The following is a 17,000-nucleotide window of genomic DNA, read 5'->3' on the forward strand; positions in this document are numbered from 1 at the left end:
TTTTCGTTAAAACTTTTTTAATTGATCCATAATAAGTAGTATAAAAACATGAAGACTGTTACAGGAAGAAAGATTATGAAGGAAATATAAAAGTTTGGACAAGACTGCCGTCGGATAGAGATGCACATCTTTTGGGCCTTGTGCTGCATAAAAATTAATATTTACTAGAATCTCCTTACCATTTATTACAAGAAACGCGTAAAAGTTTTGACGTAAGGCAAAATGATGATGCACTGAATATTATTATTATCCAGGAAGTTTAACGAACGATACATTAGCTCTGGCAATCATTTTATGATTATAGACTCCAGACTTAAGTGTCTGCAGTCCCTTCTGGAGATAGCGAGTGTCTGGATTGTTTTGCTTTGAAGTGCTGTCCTAAATGTGTGCTTATAATAGCAACATCAGTAATCCTGGATTGAAGGATCTATAAATGGGTTAAGATAGCCTAAGAATTTAACAACGTAGACATACACTACAATGGGCAGTCTAAAGTTTCATGATACACAGAATTATTATCAACTCTTAACGCCTTTGTAGCGATTTCTCTTCCTTCCTTAAAATCATATTGGCTGTTATATCTGCATTGCATACAATTTGGGTTGCAATTTGCATCTTCCCACGCGCTATAAAAGAAATGGCGAAAACCAGAAATGCTAAAAGCAATTTCTAAACAAACATGCTAGCAGCTAGAGTTTAGAGGTTCTATCGACACAATTTCTGCATAAGAAAGTTAGCCGTTAGTACAAGTTAGAAATCTTCCATTCCATTTAAGAATGAAGTCCATATCCGAGTGTTAATCTATTTAAATCGATATATAGATTTTGTTTTATATTCTCCAAAGAAGTTCATCTTCAGCGATAAGCTACTGCTCGTGATGCAGCTGATGCTTTCACGGTCTCTTATTAAGATAATATATTATGAGTATTTCACAATGCATAACCACGTAAAATAAAAATCCCTAACAATTAACGATAAAAAGAGGCCTTAAGAGGATTCCACACCGCCATTTTTCCATACAAACGCTGTCCCTTGTTTCCTCCCTGGATAATGCCGGTAGAGTTATGATTTTTTTCCTGAATATCTATGGCCACTATTAGCATGTCCCTATGTTTTCTTTTTTTTCATAATTTAATTATTAAAAAAGATAAGAACGTCCAAAAACCCAAAAAAATTGCCAGATTTTCCTCTGTGTTCAAACACTCAGAAAACAAAGGTGGCAACAAATATACAAAAAAAATAAAACATAGGAACACAGCTCAAGCCTTGCTTTAATTCTTAATGAAAACTACTTAAATCGGTTAAGTTTTAGAGAAGGAATCAGCGGACAACGAATCGATGATTTTCTGTTCTTTTATTATAACTTTTGTCGTGTTGTCTCTATCGCGCTCTGCGGTGGGAGACTTGAGTTTGGTGAGACAGCAATATATTTTCAATTTCTCTCGCCCCTGGTGTATCCTCTTAAAATTTAATACATAGAGAGCACGAAAACGTTGCTTGTAATTAACCTGTTTAATCATACAATGACTAAGATTCCTGACAAACTTTGCCTAATAGGCGAAGCAATTACAGAGACATTACACAGAAGACGTAAATAGTTTAGTGGACGACTGGTCGTTATCATAAACGGCGACACTTACAAATTCGTTAAGTAGATTATCCGTGTTACCGCTACGATTTTAGCGTCTCCACGAAAAATCACCAACAAACACTGACGTAATCCACGAGATTGTTAGCATAATATTGACATTGTGAAGTGGACAAGTTCAGGGATCAATATCGGATGGACAGGCTATAGTAGAAACTCGTAGAAACGCTCTCGTAGTTTCTAAGAGTGGTCCTTATTCCGTTGGCTTACAGGTACTGTTAAAGGTAAAATAATTGTGAACTGAGGATGACATCATTTGGTATCGAAAAATTCGTGGGGACAAAGTGACGTATTCTGTCTACCTACATAAAATCTTGACGTATTCCTGCCCACATAAAATGTAAATAAGGCATGGCGGAAATCTTTCTACTTATAATCACCGGATATGTGCCTTGAGCCTTGTTCTATTATAGCCTTATATTCCATCGTCTACTTATTAAGTTATACTGACATAAACGAAGATGAATAGTGCGATGTATCAATTTCAACGTTTATCTCGCCTACGGTTTCATGAAATTTATGATTACCTTAGGTGGCTTTTGGAGCTATTATATTATTGTTAAATGTTTCATCTTATTCTAACGCGTTATGCCTATTTGCGGTTTTACTTTATTGCGAGTTTTGATCACATTCATTGCCAGCTTAAACAACTTTATACACAATGAGAGTCTATGATTGGTGGTTTATGAACATAAATCACCAATCAAAAGCTATCATTACATAACTGTGTTGATATTATGATTTACAGACCCCCGGTTTCTGAAAGGTCTGTCAAATCACTGATCAACTAACACTGCTGTTAATTTAGCATGGATGTCAAATCAGTTTGAGTTTCTGATACATTGATTAGCCGAAAATTAACTAATCTATGATCATTTTTAGTTTGACTAGCGATTTGTTTGTTTTCGTTCATTGCTTCACTATTAACTATCAAAAATGCAAATTAAATGTCAAAAGAAGGAATTGCAGACTGTCATTGCTTTCAAAAATGTTCTGGGAATTTCAAATCTGATGCTTTTTGAAACATTGATCAGACGAAAATTAACTAATCTGTGATCATTTTGATTTGACATGCGATTTGTTTATTTTCGTTCTTTTGTCAGAATTCCGAATTTCAATTTTTCAGACGATATCGAATCCTAAATTCTTCTTCATTATAGAAATGAAATTGATTATAATATACATTTTTTGCAAATAAAACGAGTACTGCAAATAAACAGTTTATTTGCATAATCAACGTATTTCTTACGAATTTTTATTAAAACTTCATAATAAATGTGTTTACGAACCTTGTAGTAACGTAGTTTCCAAGAGAAAATGTAGATTCACATAAAAAATAAATTGAATTCACAAGTTAATTCACCCACAATTACCGATTAGTTGACACAGCTTTTGACAAACCTTTAATCTAAGATCACGGCTTGACAAGCGTTTCGGAAACCCATAATGGCGGTTGACATATCGTTCTCGAGTCAAATTGAATAGCTACCGTCAACTGACGCGCTGATCAAATTAAACTAACTAACCGTGCTTCTAGCAACCCAATTGTTACTTGACAAGAGATTTAACAGGCGATTAGTTAATTTTAGTGTTGTTACCAAGTTACCAAGTCTTGAGAGTATTTTGCGACATTAAATGGGTTATTGATGTCAGCAATCTTACTTCTGTCCGTTTACCTCATAAAACATTGATTCCCTCAAAAGCCCTGGGTGCTTTTTTTGGTTTTGTTGCGTTGGACGTGAGCATTGTGAAGTCAAACGCGAAATGCCTGGTCGGTCGTTGACCGAATGATTTCATTGTTTAGCGTCTTCTTCAAGATAACATGAAGAGGTGTAGCTATTAATTTTATGTAAAGCTTGAAATAAATTAACCGTGACTATTTGCCATTGTCAGTAGATGCATCTGTTTTTTTCTGCTCACAATAATTTTGAAATTTGAGATGGAAATACGAATAAAGAAATCCAAATTTAGCTAAGTCAAAGTTATCACGATTACGATAACAATAGCTAAAATGTTATATTATATCAGTTTCTAGCAAACTTATTCCACTAACTTCAATTACATATAACCCCGGGTCTCTGCGGTTGCGTTAAAGCGAGAAGAACGGTAAACCTTGGGGGGAGGCCTTTGCCTAGGAGTGGGATAGCATAGGCTCTTATAAAATGTACTTACAATGTCGTGACTTTGTAAAGCGAAATCTACAGAACTAATTCGATATAAAACACGGATTTAAAGCGCAGCGTATGTAAACTCGCTAATGTTTACCTAAATCATTAGCCCACGTGACCGCCGCACGTGTCCGGGCTATTATTGTCCGGTCGGACAAGCAGCTTGACGCAGTACAGTTTTTATTCCATCACCTACACGATGATGTCATCCAACATAACACGCTGTGATTCAGTTTGGTCGTGTTTTCGTAATTTTATACGCGAATATGGTAATAGTTTGGTAACTAACGGATTACGGATATGTTGAAATGTTATTGGCGCCGCTCATTAACTGAGATGTAGGTCATGTAGGTTGCAAGTTCTAGTTTCTCGTCATACTCATCTTGACAGTATAATACTATCGTGCAAATTATATAACCCGAATCACTACTTGAGTCATATCTTATGGAGAATTAAAATATTACATCAAATCTGATCATTGATCAAGAATATAGGGCAAGGTATTCTTATTCATAAAAGTATAGACAAAGACATATAGATAAAGCTTTCTCTGTAAACAAATAAATTCACTGATGTGTTTATTTCCTACCAGTTGACAACAAAGAAAGTTATTTCCAGTAATACTATTTTTATTCAGTACAAAAAGTGGAATGCTCAGCCGTAGCAAAGTCTAGACGTTAAGGTCGTGTGCCAGCTTCCACTGCCATATATGGTAGAAACTGTTCGATTATACGACACCGCTTATCGTTTACCGTCAACAATTCACTCACGCGCCAGGGCCGGTACTTACTACTTATACATTGACGATATGCCTCTAAATTCGGCTTCGTTGATGATTTCTGACTATTTTGTAATTAGTTATATTAGGATTTGTGTCGGTTTCGGTCCCGGCTTCTTTTTTGTTCATGGGCTCTGTGTAATATAGGAAATATAATTCTTCAATAGCAACGTGTTTCATAGTCACTACTTTTTGGGGTTTCCCAACAGCAACATGAAGCCCGCTGTACTCATTTGGCCAGCGTGTAGGGTACGGAGTGTTGCTCCAAAGTAGGCCTCTACATGTTGGCCTTGCTGGCTCCATTCATCGGCCCAATGTGTACAGCAGGCTTAATATTTAATTCCACTAGGGCTTTCAAATGTAGGTAATGGCTACCGTTTTCACCACAATGCCTACTTGTTACTTAATCTTACCTGTGAAACTTTAGAAAGTGGTAACCCTAACTCACCACGGACTTCCAGAAGCCGCGTTACAGGTTGTCCGCCATAATTTATTCATCAGACAAGACGTACGCTTCCTGAACGATATTTAATGCTATAAATTATCAATTACCATATGTCACCGTGAAGGTATTTTGTACCCTTCCTCGAATTATACTTCGATTAAAGGGACGTTTCTTTGATGCTATCAATTTTTATCCAATAAATGTGTTAGGACATGTGTAGCTGTAACGGATTTATTTCGAATTATAAGAATTTCAAATAGATGTATACCCAGGGAATAATGAGAAAAATTACTGATACCGTTTAGATTTTAGAACATAATTGCCTAAAATTATTATTAACTATTTCAATTCTTCTAAACGTTTATTTCTTTCTTTACAGCGCGGTTTTCCCTTTGATGAGGAAGAAGGTTCGGACGCGTGGAGCGATCTGTTGGTACGTCACCCCGAACTAGCGACCAGGTTGAGGCCTTCCACTTGGGGCAGAAAACGTAGGCCGTCCAGCCAAGACGGAATTGACGGTATGTTTCTTAAGTAGTAGAAATTTATATTCCTCTTTCCTCTACTTTCCAAAAATGTCGTTGTTACAAAATGACTTTGATTTGATTAATGATTACATACTTATATCTGGTAGTTGGTACAGATAAATTACTTGTTTATTAGTTTAAGCTAAAAACAGTCGGGTTTTTCGGCAACAAACTTATAAAATCGTTCTTCTATTACAGATTCTGCCGACAACTTCAGAAACTTCGACAGATTTCCCTTCAACAATATTCCTGCAGAGTTCAGGAATCACTTCCCTGCGGATTGGACTGAGTTCAGTCCTCGCGAGGAGCAGCGTCAGCAACCGCCATCCCCGCAGCACCAGACCGCAGCCACACAGACCGAAGCGGAGGCGGGACCTTCTCAGGATCACCTCCAGGCACACCTTCCACAGTACGGACTGAGAAATACAGTCGATCTGGGACAAAAGAGTGCGACCGATCCTAGTATAGTTGAGGGTGAAGATAGATCACAGAGATCTGTTTCGGCGCCACCTGATAATCGTCAAGAGAATCCGAATTTCGGAAACATGAGCGGTCAAGGCAACCCAGAACAACCCACACACCAACCTCACGAGCCCCACTCGAACGTGCGACACATACCGATATTCGTCGAGGGTCGCGACGAACCAGTCATAAATAAAGATGTGGATCACGGAACACATTTCGCTGATCCGAAACCTGCGTACGTCCCCCCACCGCAACCGCACATCGAAAGAGAACAGTATTATGCCGACGACGGACCGGCCGGATTCCCCTTTTCCAAAGGCTTCGATAGACCCTTCTTTAGACAGGGAGCGCAGCCGTTCACAAAGCAAAAGATGTATCCTCAAGCGGCAGCGTTCGCTAGGGGAGCGTCCCCGCAGAGATCTCAGTCGCCGAAACCGTCCTTCCAGGAGCAGCAGCACGTTCCGAGAACAGAAGCTCCGACCAAACCCCAGCAGAGACAGGCCCCGCCGCCACAGCGACAGACTCCTCCGCAGCAGTTCAAGCAGGCTCCGCCTCAGAGACACGCCACGCCTCCTCCCCAGGCTCACCAGCCGAGCCCGCCCCCGCAGCCGGCACCGCAACCCCAGCAGCAGGCACCCTCGGCTAATGATCCCATATCCAGAATTCTCAGTATTCAAACGGACGTTTTAAATCTAATGACTGAAGTCGAAAACTTTACCGGCACGAAAAAAGACAAGCGGTACATATATTTAGACGAAATGTTAACTAGAAACCTTATAAAATTAGATGATATAGAAACAGACGGTAAAGAGAATATTAGACAAGCCAGAAAGGAAGCAATAAAGTGTATTCAAAAGTGCATAGCCGTTCTGGAGGCTAAGGCCGAGGGCGGTTCGACTGCGCAGCCGGCGCAGGACGTCGAAATGCAGGCCACTGAAAACGACAAGTCCGCTGAAAATCAGGAGGCAGTCCAAAACGGTGATGTAGAAATGAAGGAACCTACCAAAGAAGCGGTGGAAACGCAGGAGCCACCAAAAGAATCCGAAATTCCGCAACCTGAAGCTCCCGTGCAACAACCAGAGGCGACAGACGAAGTCAAGAAGGAAGGAGAAAACGTAGAAATTAAAGTGGACAACACAGAAACTCCCGAGGCTGCCGTTGATACTCGACCCGAGGAGACGGCTCAAGAGACCGACGTTGCGATGAAGCCGGAGGAACAGGGGGCGGAAAAAAAGAGCCCAAAGAAGACAGTAAAGAAACGAGACAAGAGTAAGGATAAGAAAAAGGCGACAAAAGATAAGGACAGTAAAACTGAGGAGAGTGCAGATAAGAAGGAAGATGTAAATAATAAGGGCGATGTGAATGAGAATACTGTAAATAATGCTGATGTGAGTGTTAATAAGGTGGAAGAGATGCAAGTGGATGCTAAGAGTGACAAAACGCAATCGATGGACGTTGATGGTGGTGCTGCTAGTCAATAATTTAGTTTGCGTTAGTTAATTTTTTGTAGATACACGGTTAGACTCTATCGCACGAGGCCTAAATATCTGCCTTTCTTCTTCATGTTAATAATTTGTGCCTATGTGCTAATAACACTGATGTTGCCACATGTTTATGTTTGTTTTTTATTATTGCAACATTGCATTGAGATTGTTGTTTAGGATTTAATATGGTCTCGTCTTTGTAAATCCTAATATTTAATTAATTTATTGTTTATCAGTTATTGATAACGCAATTTCTCAATAAATTATGAACAGAAATGTTGTTTTTCATTTTTATACTAAAGTGTAAAATCTTCAAGCAAAGTTTTCATCAAATTAATTCTATTATAACGAGATTTATAGGCGCGAGTCGCGACAGTTAAAGACTTCGTCTGGCATGAAGCCAATCGCATGAATATGTAGATCATACTTAAAATAATAATCTCAATATTATATTGGAGACACATGTATTTTCGTACTAGTTACTACAATACAAACTGAATAAAACAAATCCTTCTTGTAAACTTATATTATTTAATAAGCAATATTATTAATAGGTTTATATATTATTATATGCATAACATCACAGTGCAAAATATAGGAATATAATGATTTTATATACAATATTACAATTAAATTAAATTCTTATATAATTTTAAGACTAAATCAAGATTCAGTCTCTTTAGCGATTTTGGAACTTTACTATTCTGCTAACATCTAAAAAGGGTATGGCCTTAGAATCCATAGACAAAATTACAAATCATATCGAGTATGTTCGTCCATCGATTCATGTATTCAATGCAAAAAACACTCCGCAGCTACTATGTATAGTATATGTATTCATTCATCCATCAATCAGTTCAGCTAGTGAGTTATTTCCACTGTCAATTATTATATCACAATTCTTTACAGCGCAAATAGACAAGACACGTTTGGGGGTCAGCAGAGACAGAACGGAGCGCAACTTTAAAATTATAACAGTTGCGATAAGAGATTCCCGCGTACCCTCGAGGACGCGCGAGCAAGTAATTTTAAAGTTTATTTTCAAGTGCGTTAATAAAATTCTCCCAGCTGCGCTCCGTTCTGTCTGCGCTGACCCTTACACTAGCTTGATTGTTGCCACTTAAAATTGCATCACAATCCTTATTAGCTATAAAAGAATTGTCTATGCCTCTGTGGACTCATATGCTCGCTGCAGAATACGCCTCTATGTCTATTGTCTTTCTCTTTCCTTTTAGATAAGTTACTCCCACTCTTTCATCATTCTATCCCAATCCTCATCGGCTATGAAAGGCTTGTCTATGGACTGTATCATATACTCGCCACAGAAGACGCACTCTGCAGCAACAATATCGTCTATCTCGTTCTTAATCTGGTCTCGTCGGGGCAGACCGCTGGATGTGACTGTGTCCAGCTCTATTTTGGATAGCACGCTGAGTTGACGCTGTAACTCGCCTAGCTTGTTGCGACGTGCGGGCGCTGTAATTAATTTCAATTAATATATCAGTGCTAAAAGTTTATTTTGTTAAAAAATTAGTAATAATAATAATACATACTTGTAACATTAATGAGTGAAATAAGTAATAATTTAATAATAGTCTACTTCTTCTTATTCTTATTTAATGGCACTCAAAGATGAAGGTTTGAACCATTCTGCCAGTGTTGAGAATAGTCATTTAACTTCTCTGTAAAACTTCGACCGGTAAGAAAAAGAATGTCACTGCTTAATACTTGAGCATGCTGGACACAGTGAGTTGTAAGCATTTGTCTCTCAATTATTATTAATGTTACTGTAAGGAGTGATATATAATATGCTTTAATAAGGTTTAGTTTAGCTTTGATGCTTATTGTTAGTTAATTTTTTAATTTATTATGTTGCATAATAATTTAGATCATTGTGTTTGTCATGATTTGATGTTGAGTATGTTACATTTAAGTTTTAACCTATTATACACTAGTGGAAACTTTTAATTGGCATATCGCTGTGTAATATGTATCTTATTGGAGTTGTAAATAGCTGTAAGTTTTCCCAAAATAGAAAAATAAAAAAATAAATAAATAAGTAATAATAATAATTTATGTCATTTAACTTCTCTGTCACACACTACGACTTCGGCCGGTAAGCATAAGAATGTCACTGCGTGCTTGAAAATAGACGCTCTTGAAAGTGCACGCTGGACACAGTGAGTTGTAAGCATTTGTCTCTCAGCTTGAGAGACAAACTCAAGCGACCCTTGACAATAAAGCGACATTAGTTCTGATATAGACTACACGCCAAAATAGCCTTGTAAAACAGTTGACGCAACATTGTAGCGAAAGTGCTACTCTACGAATAATAAAAACTAAGGAAACGTAACTCCCATACTTCAACCGTCCTGAGTTTGGTTCTATTCGCACACTAAAATATGGCAATAGCAACGATGTTAATTGTCACTTCTATATTTACACAAAATTGTGAACCGAATACATGCATAAAGTATGCATGTATTCGGGTCACATTTTGTAGACTCGTGGACATTTTTTTATACTTTTCCTTAGTTTTTTATTATTCGCAGGTGCGACTATTGCCTTGAACACATGAAAACATACGCAGGCCCAATTCTAGAAACTAGAATCTCACACTACCAAATCGGCCCAACAGTCAGTACTCACGGAGCAGCGGCTGCGTGTGGTGTCGCAGGCAGTCGGCGTGGTAGCGGTGCGAGCACGGGAACAGGTAGAAGGGCCGTAGCAGCAGCGCCAGCGCGCACAGCGAGCACGAGTCCCCGGCGGACACGAGCACGCTACGGTTGCGGAACGATTGGATCTCTTGGCGGACCTAAAAACAAAGTGTGGTAAGATTTACTGCAGAACCTTGTAAGTGTATTATGAACTTTAGATCAAAACTTTTAATCGTTTTTTTTATTACTTGCGAGTTGTGTGCAAAGTTTTGGAAGTTCCTTATCGCGCATTGCGAAAGGTCAAAGGGGGCTAGACAGAAAAAATTAAGACGAAAAGGTGTAACGACACTCTCTGTGTCATTGTGACGTTGTAAGCCGTGCGGTAGCGCATGTTTCTCTCTCTGTCTCTCTCTCTCTCTCATAGAAAACAAGTTATTTTCGTTTCGTCTTTCTATTTCGCATTGTTTCAACAAAAAAATAATAATATCGTCGCTACACCACACTGTTCAATGCGAAATGTATGTAAAAAAGTGTATGACAGGTTCTTTGTACATAAGAAATAAGTTCGTTCCATCCGGGTGTCCATTGACACTTCTCTTTTTTTTCTATAGCACATCCATAGACCAGAAGTGAGCCATTTTTAATTTTTATCGTTCTCTCTCCATCTCGTCGCGACGGAACTAAAGAATTACAAAAGTACTTACATATTCAGCAGATTTAGTTGCATCTTCCATTTCAGCTTTCAATTCTTCTATTTGATTGTTGTACTCCTGAAAAATAAACAATTTAATTTGTAATAAAAGTAGATAATTTAAAAACTAAGTCATTTATGCACAGATAAGAAACTTAGCAAAGTTAAAAAGTTAAAACTTTAAAATAGTAAAAACAATTTGTTGTTAATTACACCAGCTTTTAGACGCAACAGAACTTACTTGTAAAGATTGGCAGATGGGATCCCTAAAGTGGTCTATGGTCACAACGTCGCTAAAGAACGGAAGGATATCTTCTATTTTGATCAGTTGGCACTCCTCTAACAGACTCATAGCTTCTTTTAGGTCTTGGTTCTTTGTGATAACGTGTTCGGCTAAAAAAATAAAAATAATAATCATAATTTTAGCGAACACAATGGAAGACTCCTCATCTAGCAGTGGGACCAAAGAGAATATAATCACCACACAGTTTAAGTAGGACAGTTTAGGCTAAGAATTATTTTTTAGCTCAATCGAAATTTAAAATCTGATAGTTGAGGCCCATTGCACCAATCTGGATTATTAATAATTATGCGTCATAACACCAACTACCCTGTGCATTACAAAATACACAAGAATCAACAACAGAAAATATTTTCGAATAAGCCAAACAAGTTAAAAATTAATACAAAACAAACAAACAGAAAACAGTACAACTTACAAGTACCAGCATTCTACGCCTCACAACTCACCAACACTCAACCACAGTGTCCTCTGCAGACCCTCGTCATCAGGTTTCCTGGCGACGTCCTTGGCCAGCGCCAGGCTGACCCCGAGAGCCAGTTCCGTAGCGGTCTCCCATAGACCGAGCAACGCTGATAGGTGCACGCAAGCTTCGGTTAGGTTCTTCTCGCGGCATAAACTGTGGCAAAAGTTTCATTAACCAGTATTTATTGTTTTAGTAACATTGTGAAAATAGTCTGGGTTTCTACAAAATTATAGGGCTCAATAATAAATCAACTGTATTTTGTGTGGTTGATAGAAATGAAAAAATCATGATTTTAAGGCCCTGTTTCACCACTTCCTGATAACTGTCGGATAGGCTATCTGTATTTTATCTGACAGATACTCCATACTCTATCTGTCAGGTAAGTTGTGGATAGCCTATCCGACACTTATCAGGAAGTAGTGAAAGAGGTTCTTATAATCTTAAGAGGATACCCCAAGGGCTAGAGAAATGAAAAAAAAGTACGTGTAATATCTATAGCTGTCTCCCTTACCTCAAGCCTATACCGCAGAACGCGATAGAGACAACTGCAGAAAATCCATAAAATCAATGATTCGTTGTCCCCTGATTCCTTCTCCAAAACTTAACCGATTTAAGCACTTTTTTCATTAAAGATTGAAAAAAGGCTTGAGCTGTGTTCCTGTTTTGCTTTTCTTTGTATTATCTAGCCAAATCTGTTTTCTGGACGTTTGAACACAGCGGAAAATCTGGTCATTTTTTGGGTTTTTGAACGTTTATATCTTATTTAATAATTAAATTATGAAAAAAAAAGAAAACATAGGGACATTGTATTAGTGGCCGTAGATATTCAGGAAAAAAATAATAACTCTACTAGCATTATCCAGGGAGGAAACAGGGGACAACGTTTGTATGGAAAAAAGGGTGGTGTGGACTCCTCTTAATCTCCACATTATTTCCTCACGCCCCACGTGTCCACCGACACTGAACAATTAGATATTTCTTTGTTTATGCATACCATTGGTGAGGAGAAAGTATAGTGGTGGTTATGGGGTTTGGATAAACACTACCGTTCAGTAGTTTTAGTTTCGAAATCAACAGGCAACGGGGTGGGAGCGTCGCGCGAGCGACGGCGGCGCGTCACAATGTCTATACATCTAAATCTATAATATTTATATAAATATTATAGATTTAGATGTATAGACATTGTGATGGATAAGCCGTTTAGTGCGAGCGGCGCGCGGTTTAGCATAGCATAAAATAATATTTTGCATAAACTCGCGTAGACTTACCGCAAAGCATAATGCACGTCATAGTTGACCGACGCAATATCTTGTGACTGCTGTCTCGTTAAATATCTCATGAGCAACTGTGGATCATGATCAACATACAATGTCAACAAATAGTTGTGTATTGCTTTCTCTCTAACGTTGAAGTTTTGCAACATAAACTCTAGGTAGCGTATAATTTCGGTAACATGTTTTTCATCGTTCTCACAAGCGAGGAAAGCTGGTAGCAGTTTAACTGGAGTGAGTAAAGCTCCTTGAGACATTAAAGTGTTGACGGTCTGCTGTGGAACTTCTGCCATCAGTGACGGAGCGAACTCATAAAACAATTCTGGCTTCTTCAAAGACTGTAGCATGTTCAGGGCCTCACCATACGACTTGGTGTAGATATTCTGAGCGACAACATTCTCATAATCCTCATTGATGACTGTCAGCTTAATCAAATTCTGCTTATCACCATGCGATGACATCAAATTGTATATCACTGATTTTATTAGCTGCATACATTTCACCACTTTCGGTTGGAGTAAGAACACTTCAAAATCACTCTGTAAGTGATGATATTCCTGTGTATCTTGCTTACCATCTCGTCTTAAAGATCCCAATTCCGATAGATACAACTCAGTCATCCATATAACTATCATTGATATTAATGTTTTGTCATCATCCAAATCTTCTAGTCTTTTCTCGAGGTATACTTTCAGTGCGCCATACTTTTCGCACTGTAAGAACTTCAGGCACACAGTTTCGAAGCTGCTTAGGGTCTCTGCATATACTTTGGCACATTTTTCGTATTCACCTGGAAGTAAATTAATTTTCATTGAGAACCCGTTTTACATAAAAATAATTTTGAATGTATTATGTAGGCCATACAAAAGTTTTTAGATCCATCCCCACTTTTTGGGGATTGGTTTAATTACGATCAGCAAAAATGGGGAAAAGGCAATGGGCGATTTCGCCAAACGATTTTAATATTGTGCGCAGCTTATACAAACATACCAAATCATATTACTTATACAAAAAGTATCGATATCATTTTTACAAGCCCTACACAACTAAAATTACCTTTCGAAAACAACATTTCGGCCTGCTTAACATTGATCATATCAATAAACGCCGGGTTGTTATTACAATACTCTTTAGCCAGATCAAACTGTTCCTTATCAGAATAGATCCTCCAAACATTTCTCTCCTCCCTCGTCACCTTGTAGCGGAAAATTGTCTTCTCAGTGACAGCAAAGATGGTCTTTCTGATTGGGTCTTTGATGATGTTTTTCAACTTCCCATGCACTTCAGAGTAATGGTCTTCGTATACTAGCTCCTGGTTTAGAAGTGACACGGCTTTAACACGATCTGAAAGTTAAAAGTACTGTTAGTGTAAGTACCACTTATTTAAATGTGGTGCAGTCCAGTAGAAAAGCGATAACTTCTGAAAAACGGAAGAGCTTGATTGGAATCATTCTTTTTCGTTCCTTTCCTTTCCTTTTTTTAGAATTGAAATAAGAATGGTGAAATGTAAGCAAATCCGAAAATATAATGCGCTGATAGTGCTTTAACTAAAACTACTATGCGACGAGTTATACGAGTATCTCATTATCAAAAATTCATTCTAATTAAAATGACGAGACCAAGCACAGAATTTCTAAAAGGACGCTTATATTGTTACGCGTGTTGTCACCCGCGCGCTGATCTGTTTCGCATGTGAGTGACAGCAGTGCTCGGTCGCGCGCGTATTGCCCGCATGACAGAAAAAATTACCTATGAATTGACAGGGCGTACGCGCCGAAATTGACCGGCCCGCCCCGCCCGTCGTCTGCAAAGCGCCTTAATGATACATTACCTGAATACATAAGTAATGCATGGAACTCGGTGAGCACGAAAGAGAGTGGAACCTCCTTGGCGTCGTTTCGATCTGATGGATAGTTGATCAGGTCGTTTTGTGTGAACAGAGAGTTGGAGTTTTGCTGTGATGTTGGGTCTAACTGTAATAAGAAAATAATGTTGTAAAGCCACTTAAAATAGTTTAGAGATACAATATTTTTGTCCTTAGCATTTTTGTCAATTAAGCTTGTTTAAGAGGGTACACCAGGGGCTAGAGAAATGAAAAAAAAGTACGTGTAATATCTATAGCTGTCTCCCTTACCTTAAGCCTATACCGCAGAACGCGATAGAGACAACTGCAGAAAATCCAGAAAATCAACGATTCGTTGTCCCCTGATTCCTTCTCCAAAATTTAACCGATTTAAGTACTTTTTTCATTAAAGATTAAAAAAAGGCTTGAGCTGTGTTCCTATGTTTTGCTTTTTTATGTATAATCTAGCCAAATCTAATTTCTGGACGTTTGAACACAGCGGAAAATCTGGCCATTTTTTTGGGTTTTTGAACGTTCATATCTTATTTAATAATTAAATTATGAAAAAAAAGAAAACATAGGGACATTGTATTAGTGGCCGTAGATATTCAGGAAAAAAAATATAAATCTACTAGCGTTATCCAGGGAGGAAACAGGGGACAACGTTTGTATGGAAAAAAGGGCGGTGTGGACTCCTCTTAAGTCTAAGGCATGCAGTTTTGATGCTGTTGGTATATCAACTTATAGCAAATTGTTTTTCTTGTAATTGTTAAACCAACGTCAAATGTGTCAAAAGGGGTCAGTCTACTTGTTCTGCATGTCTAAAAAGTTAAATAAAATGATTCGTAATCTTCACACAGGATGGTAAAAAAAATATAATTAGAAACATTCACACTAACCTGTCCATAAAATATTCCAGGTTCAGTCAACCATGCAAAAGTTTTTGGTGTGTTGTTTTTGTCAAAGAAGAACTGTAGCTTTGAATACTTCAACGAAGACGGTATTTCTTGAAAACTCGTTTCAGGTCTTGTGAGATAGACATGGAAAATCGACTGCAGGGACGTTTTGCCATCTGTTATCACGGCATTCCCTATAAACTGGTACAGCCTTGTAGGTGTGGTGACGAATATAAAGTATTTGGATGTGTTGCTCACTCTATGAAACTGTATGCCAGTTATGGGGGAGTCCTTCTCTTTCCCTTGACCAATGTCAAATATCTGGAATGTAAGAATAAAATATCAGTTCCATGCTTACTATAAGATGCTTATAAACAATAATGTTTTCTCTTGAGTTCTAGTTTTTTTAATGTTTACTAAGCATCACATGGTAGGTATATTATACCAGTGTGAAATAATGATTGCATTGTATTTTACTAGAATTTTTTTTTGCTCTTGACATAAAATTTAAAAGAAAACAAGTATTACCAGTCCCTCTATATCTTTTCCTCCATACAATGGAAGGTAATTAGGCAGCTTGAAATTAGAGATAAAACATAATGTAGCACATACCATTAAAATAATCCAATAATAATAATAATATTTACAAAATTATATAAGGTTTTCCAATTTTGAATTTACTACCTTTGAGAAATGAAAATCATGATGAAATTTTATTGCTGGGAAGTCAATTTTGTTATAAATAGTAATAAGGTCAGAAAAAAAGGCAGCTGGGACTATAAAATTCCCTGCGTGCTCAAAAAACGTAAAATTATTATCCTCAAGTAAAGATTTACAATACATATGAAGGGTTTTTTATAAATTAAAAGTATGTATAAAATCATTAGCATTTAGTCCCTGTGTCACTTTCTCATTCTTTTACTGTAAAATAAAAAAAATCTAGTTGATTTTAAACCGACCTGTCTCCAATACTGTTGGCTTGCTGCAAATATCTTGTCATTCTCAGCTTCAAACTCAGTTTCCAGTAGATGTCCCTGCGACGTCCCCAACAGTATTGGTCCAGTAGTCGCTGTGGAGTTGTTCTCGTAATTCCAACCAACTTCAGTCACTTCGTAGTTGCGAGATTTCGTGACCGATTTCAGTTTGCTGTTGTTACGGTGTAGATATACCAGTTCAGGGTTCCCATCTTTGTTCTTAGCAGCGAATGCCATAAGCAAGTGATAGCCCAGTGGGTCCAGGAAAATCTGTGACAGCTTTGTATTTGGTTGAACATATTTTGTATAGTGGATTTCTGCAACAAGAAAAAATGATCATGAGCAGACTAATGTCAAGGAATTTGGTCTGTTTCTATAATAGCTCTATA

The 17,000-nt window shown here is 37.8% G+C and overlaps 2 protein-coding genes and 1 long non-coding RNA gene across 6 annotated transcripts in view; 1 reads left to right on the plus strand and 2 right to left on the minus strand.

Moving 5' to 3' along the window:
• LOC121732803 (BAG domain-containing protein Samui) overlaps nt 1–7,788 on the plus strand; it is a 35,509-nt gene extending 27,721 nt beyond the window's left edge. For all 3 annotated transcript variants that reach the window (XM_042122785.1, XM_042122786.1, XM_042122784.1), the window contains exons 2-3: nt 5,419–5,557; nt 5,762–7,788. In XM_042122785.1, coding sequence (XP_041978719.1) covers nt 5,419–5,557; nt 5,762–7,509 — 1,887 coding nt within the window. In that variant the 3' untranslated portion in view covers nt 7,510–7,788. The remainder of the gene's footprint in view (nt 1–5,418; nt 5,558–5,761) is intronic.
• LOC121732805 overlaps nt 1–17,000 on the minus strand; it is a 21,114-nt gene continuing 4,114 nt past the window's right edge. The window contains exons 2-3 of the long non-coding RNA XR_006036437.1: nt 3,520–3,524; nt 1–12 (exon numbers count right to left, since the gene is read on the minus strand). This is a non-coding gene — a long non-coding RNA (uncharacterized LOC121732805). The remainder of the gene's footprint in view (nt 13–3,519; nt 3,525–17,000) is intronic.
• The window catches only part of LOC121732802 (vacuolar protein sorting-associated protein 18 homolog), a 9,828-nt gene continuing 898 nt past the window's right edge, over nt 8,071–17,000 (minus strand). The window contains exons 3-13 of one of the 2 annotated variants that reach the window (XM_042122782.1): nt 16,597–16,928; nt 16,166–16,213; nt 15,641–15,958; nt 14,730–14,871; nt 13,955–14,242; nt 12,896–13,688; nt 11,611–11,780; nt 11,102–11,253; nt 10,874–10,939; nt 10,162–10,327; nt 8,071–8,988 (exon numbers count right to left, since the gene is read on the minus strand). In XM_042122782.1, coding sequence (XP_041978716.1) covers nt 8,753–8,988; nt 10,162–10,327; nt 10,874–10,939; nt 11,102–11,253; nt 11,611–11,780; nt 12,896–13,688; nt 13,955–14,242; nt 14,730–14,871; nt 15,641–15,958; nt 16,166–16,213; nt 16,597–16,928 — 2,711 coding nt within the window. In that variant the 3' untranslated portion in view covers nt 8,071–8,752. The remainder of the gene's footprint in view (nt 8,989–10,161; nt 10,328–10,873; nt 10,940–11,101; nt 11,254–11,610; nt 11,781–12,895; nt 13,689–13,954; nt 14,243–14,729; nt 14,872–15,640; nt 15,959–16,165; nt 16,214–16,596; nt 16,929–17,000) is intronic. The other variant, XM_042122783.1, reaches the window with a different exon arrangement.

The sequence above is a fragment of the Aricia agestis genome, chromosome 12 (genome assembly GCF_905147365.1).
Source record: "Aricia agestis chromosome 12, ilAriAges1.1, whole genome shotgun sequence".
Classification (NCBI taxonomy): Eukaryota; Metazoa; Arthropoda; class Insecta; order Lepidoptera; family Lycaenidae; genus Aricia; species Aricia agestis.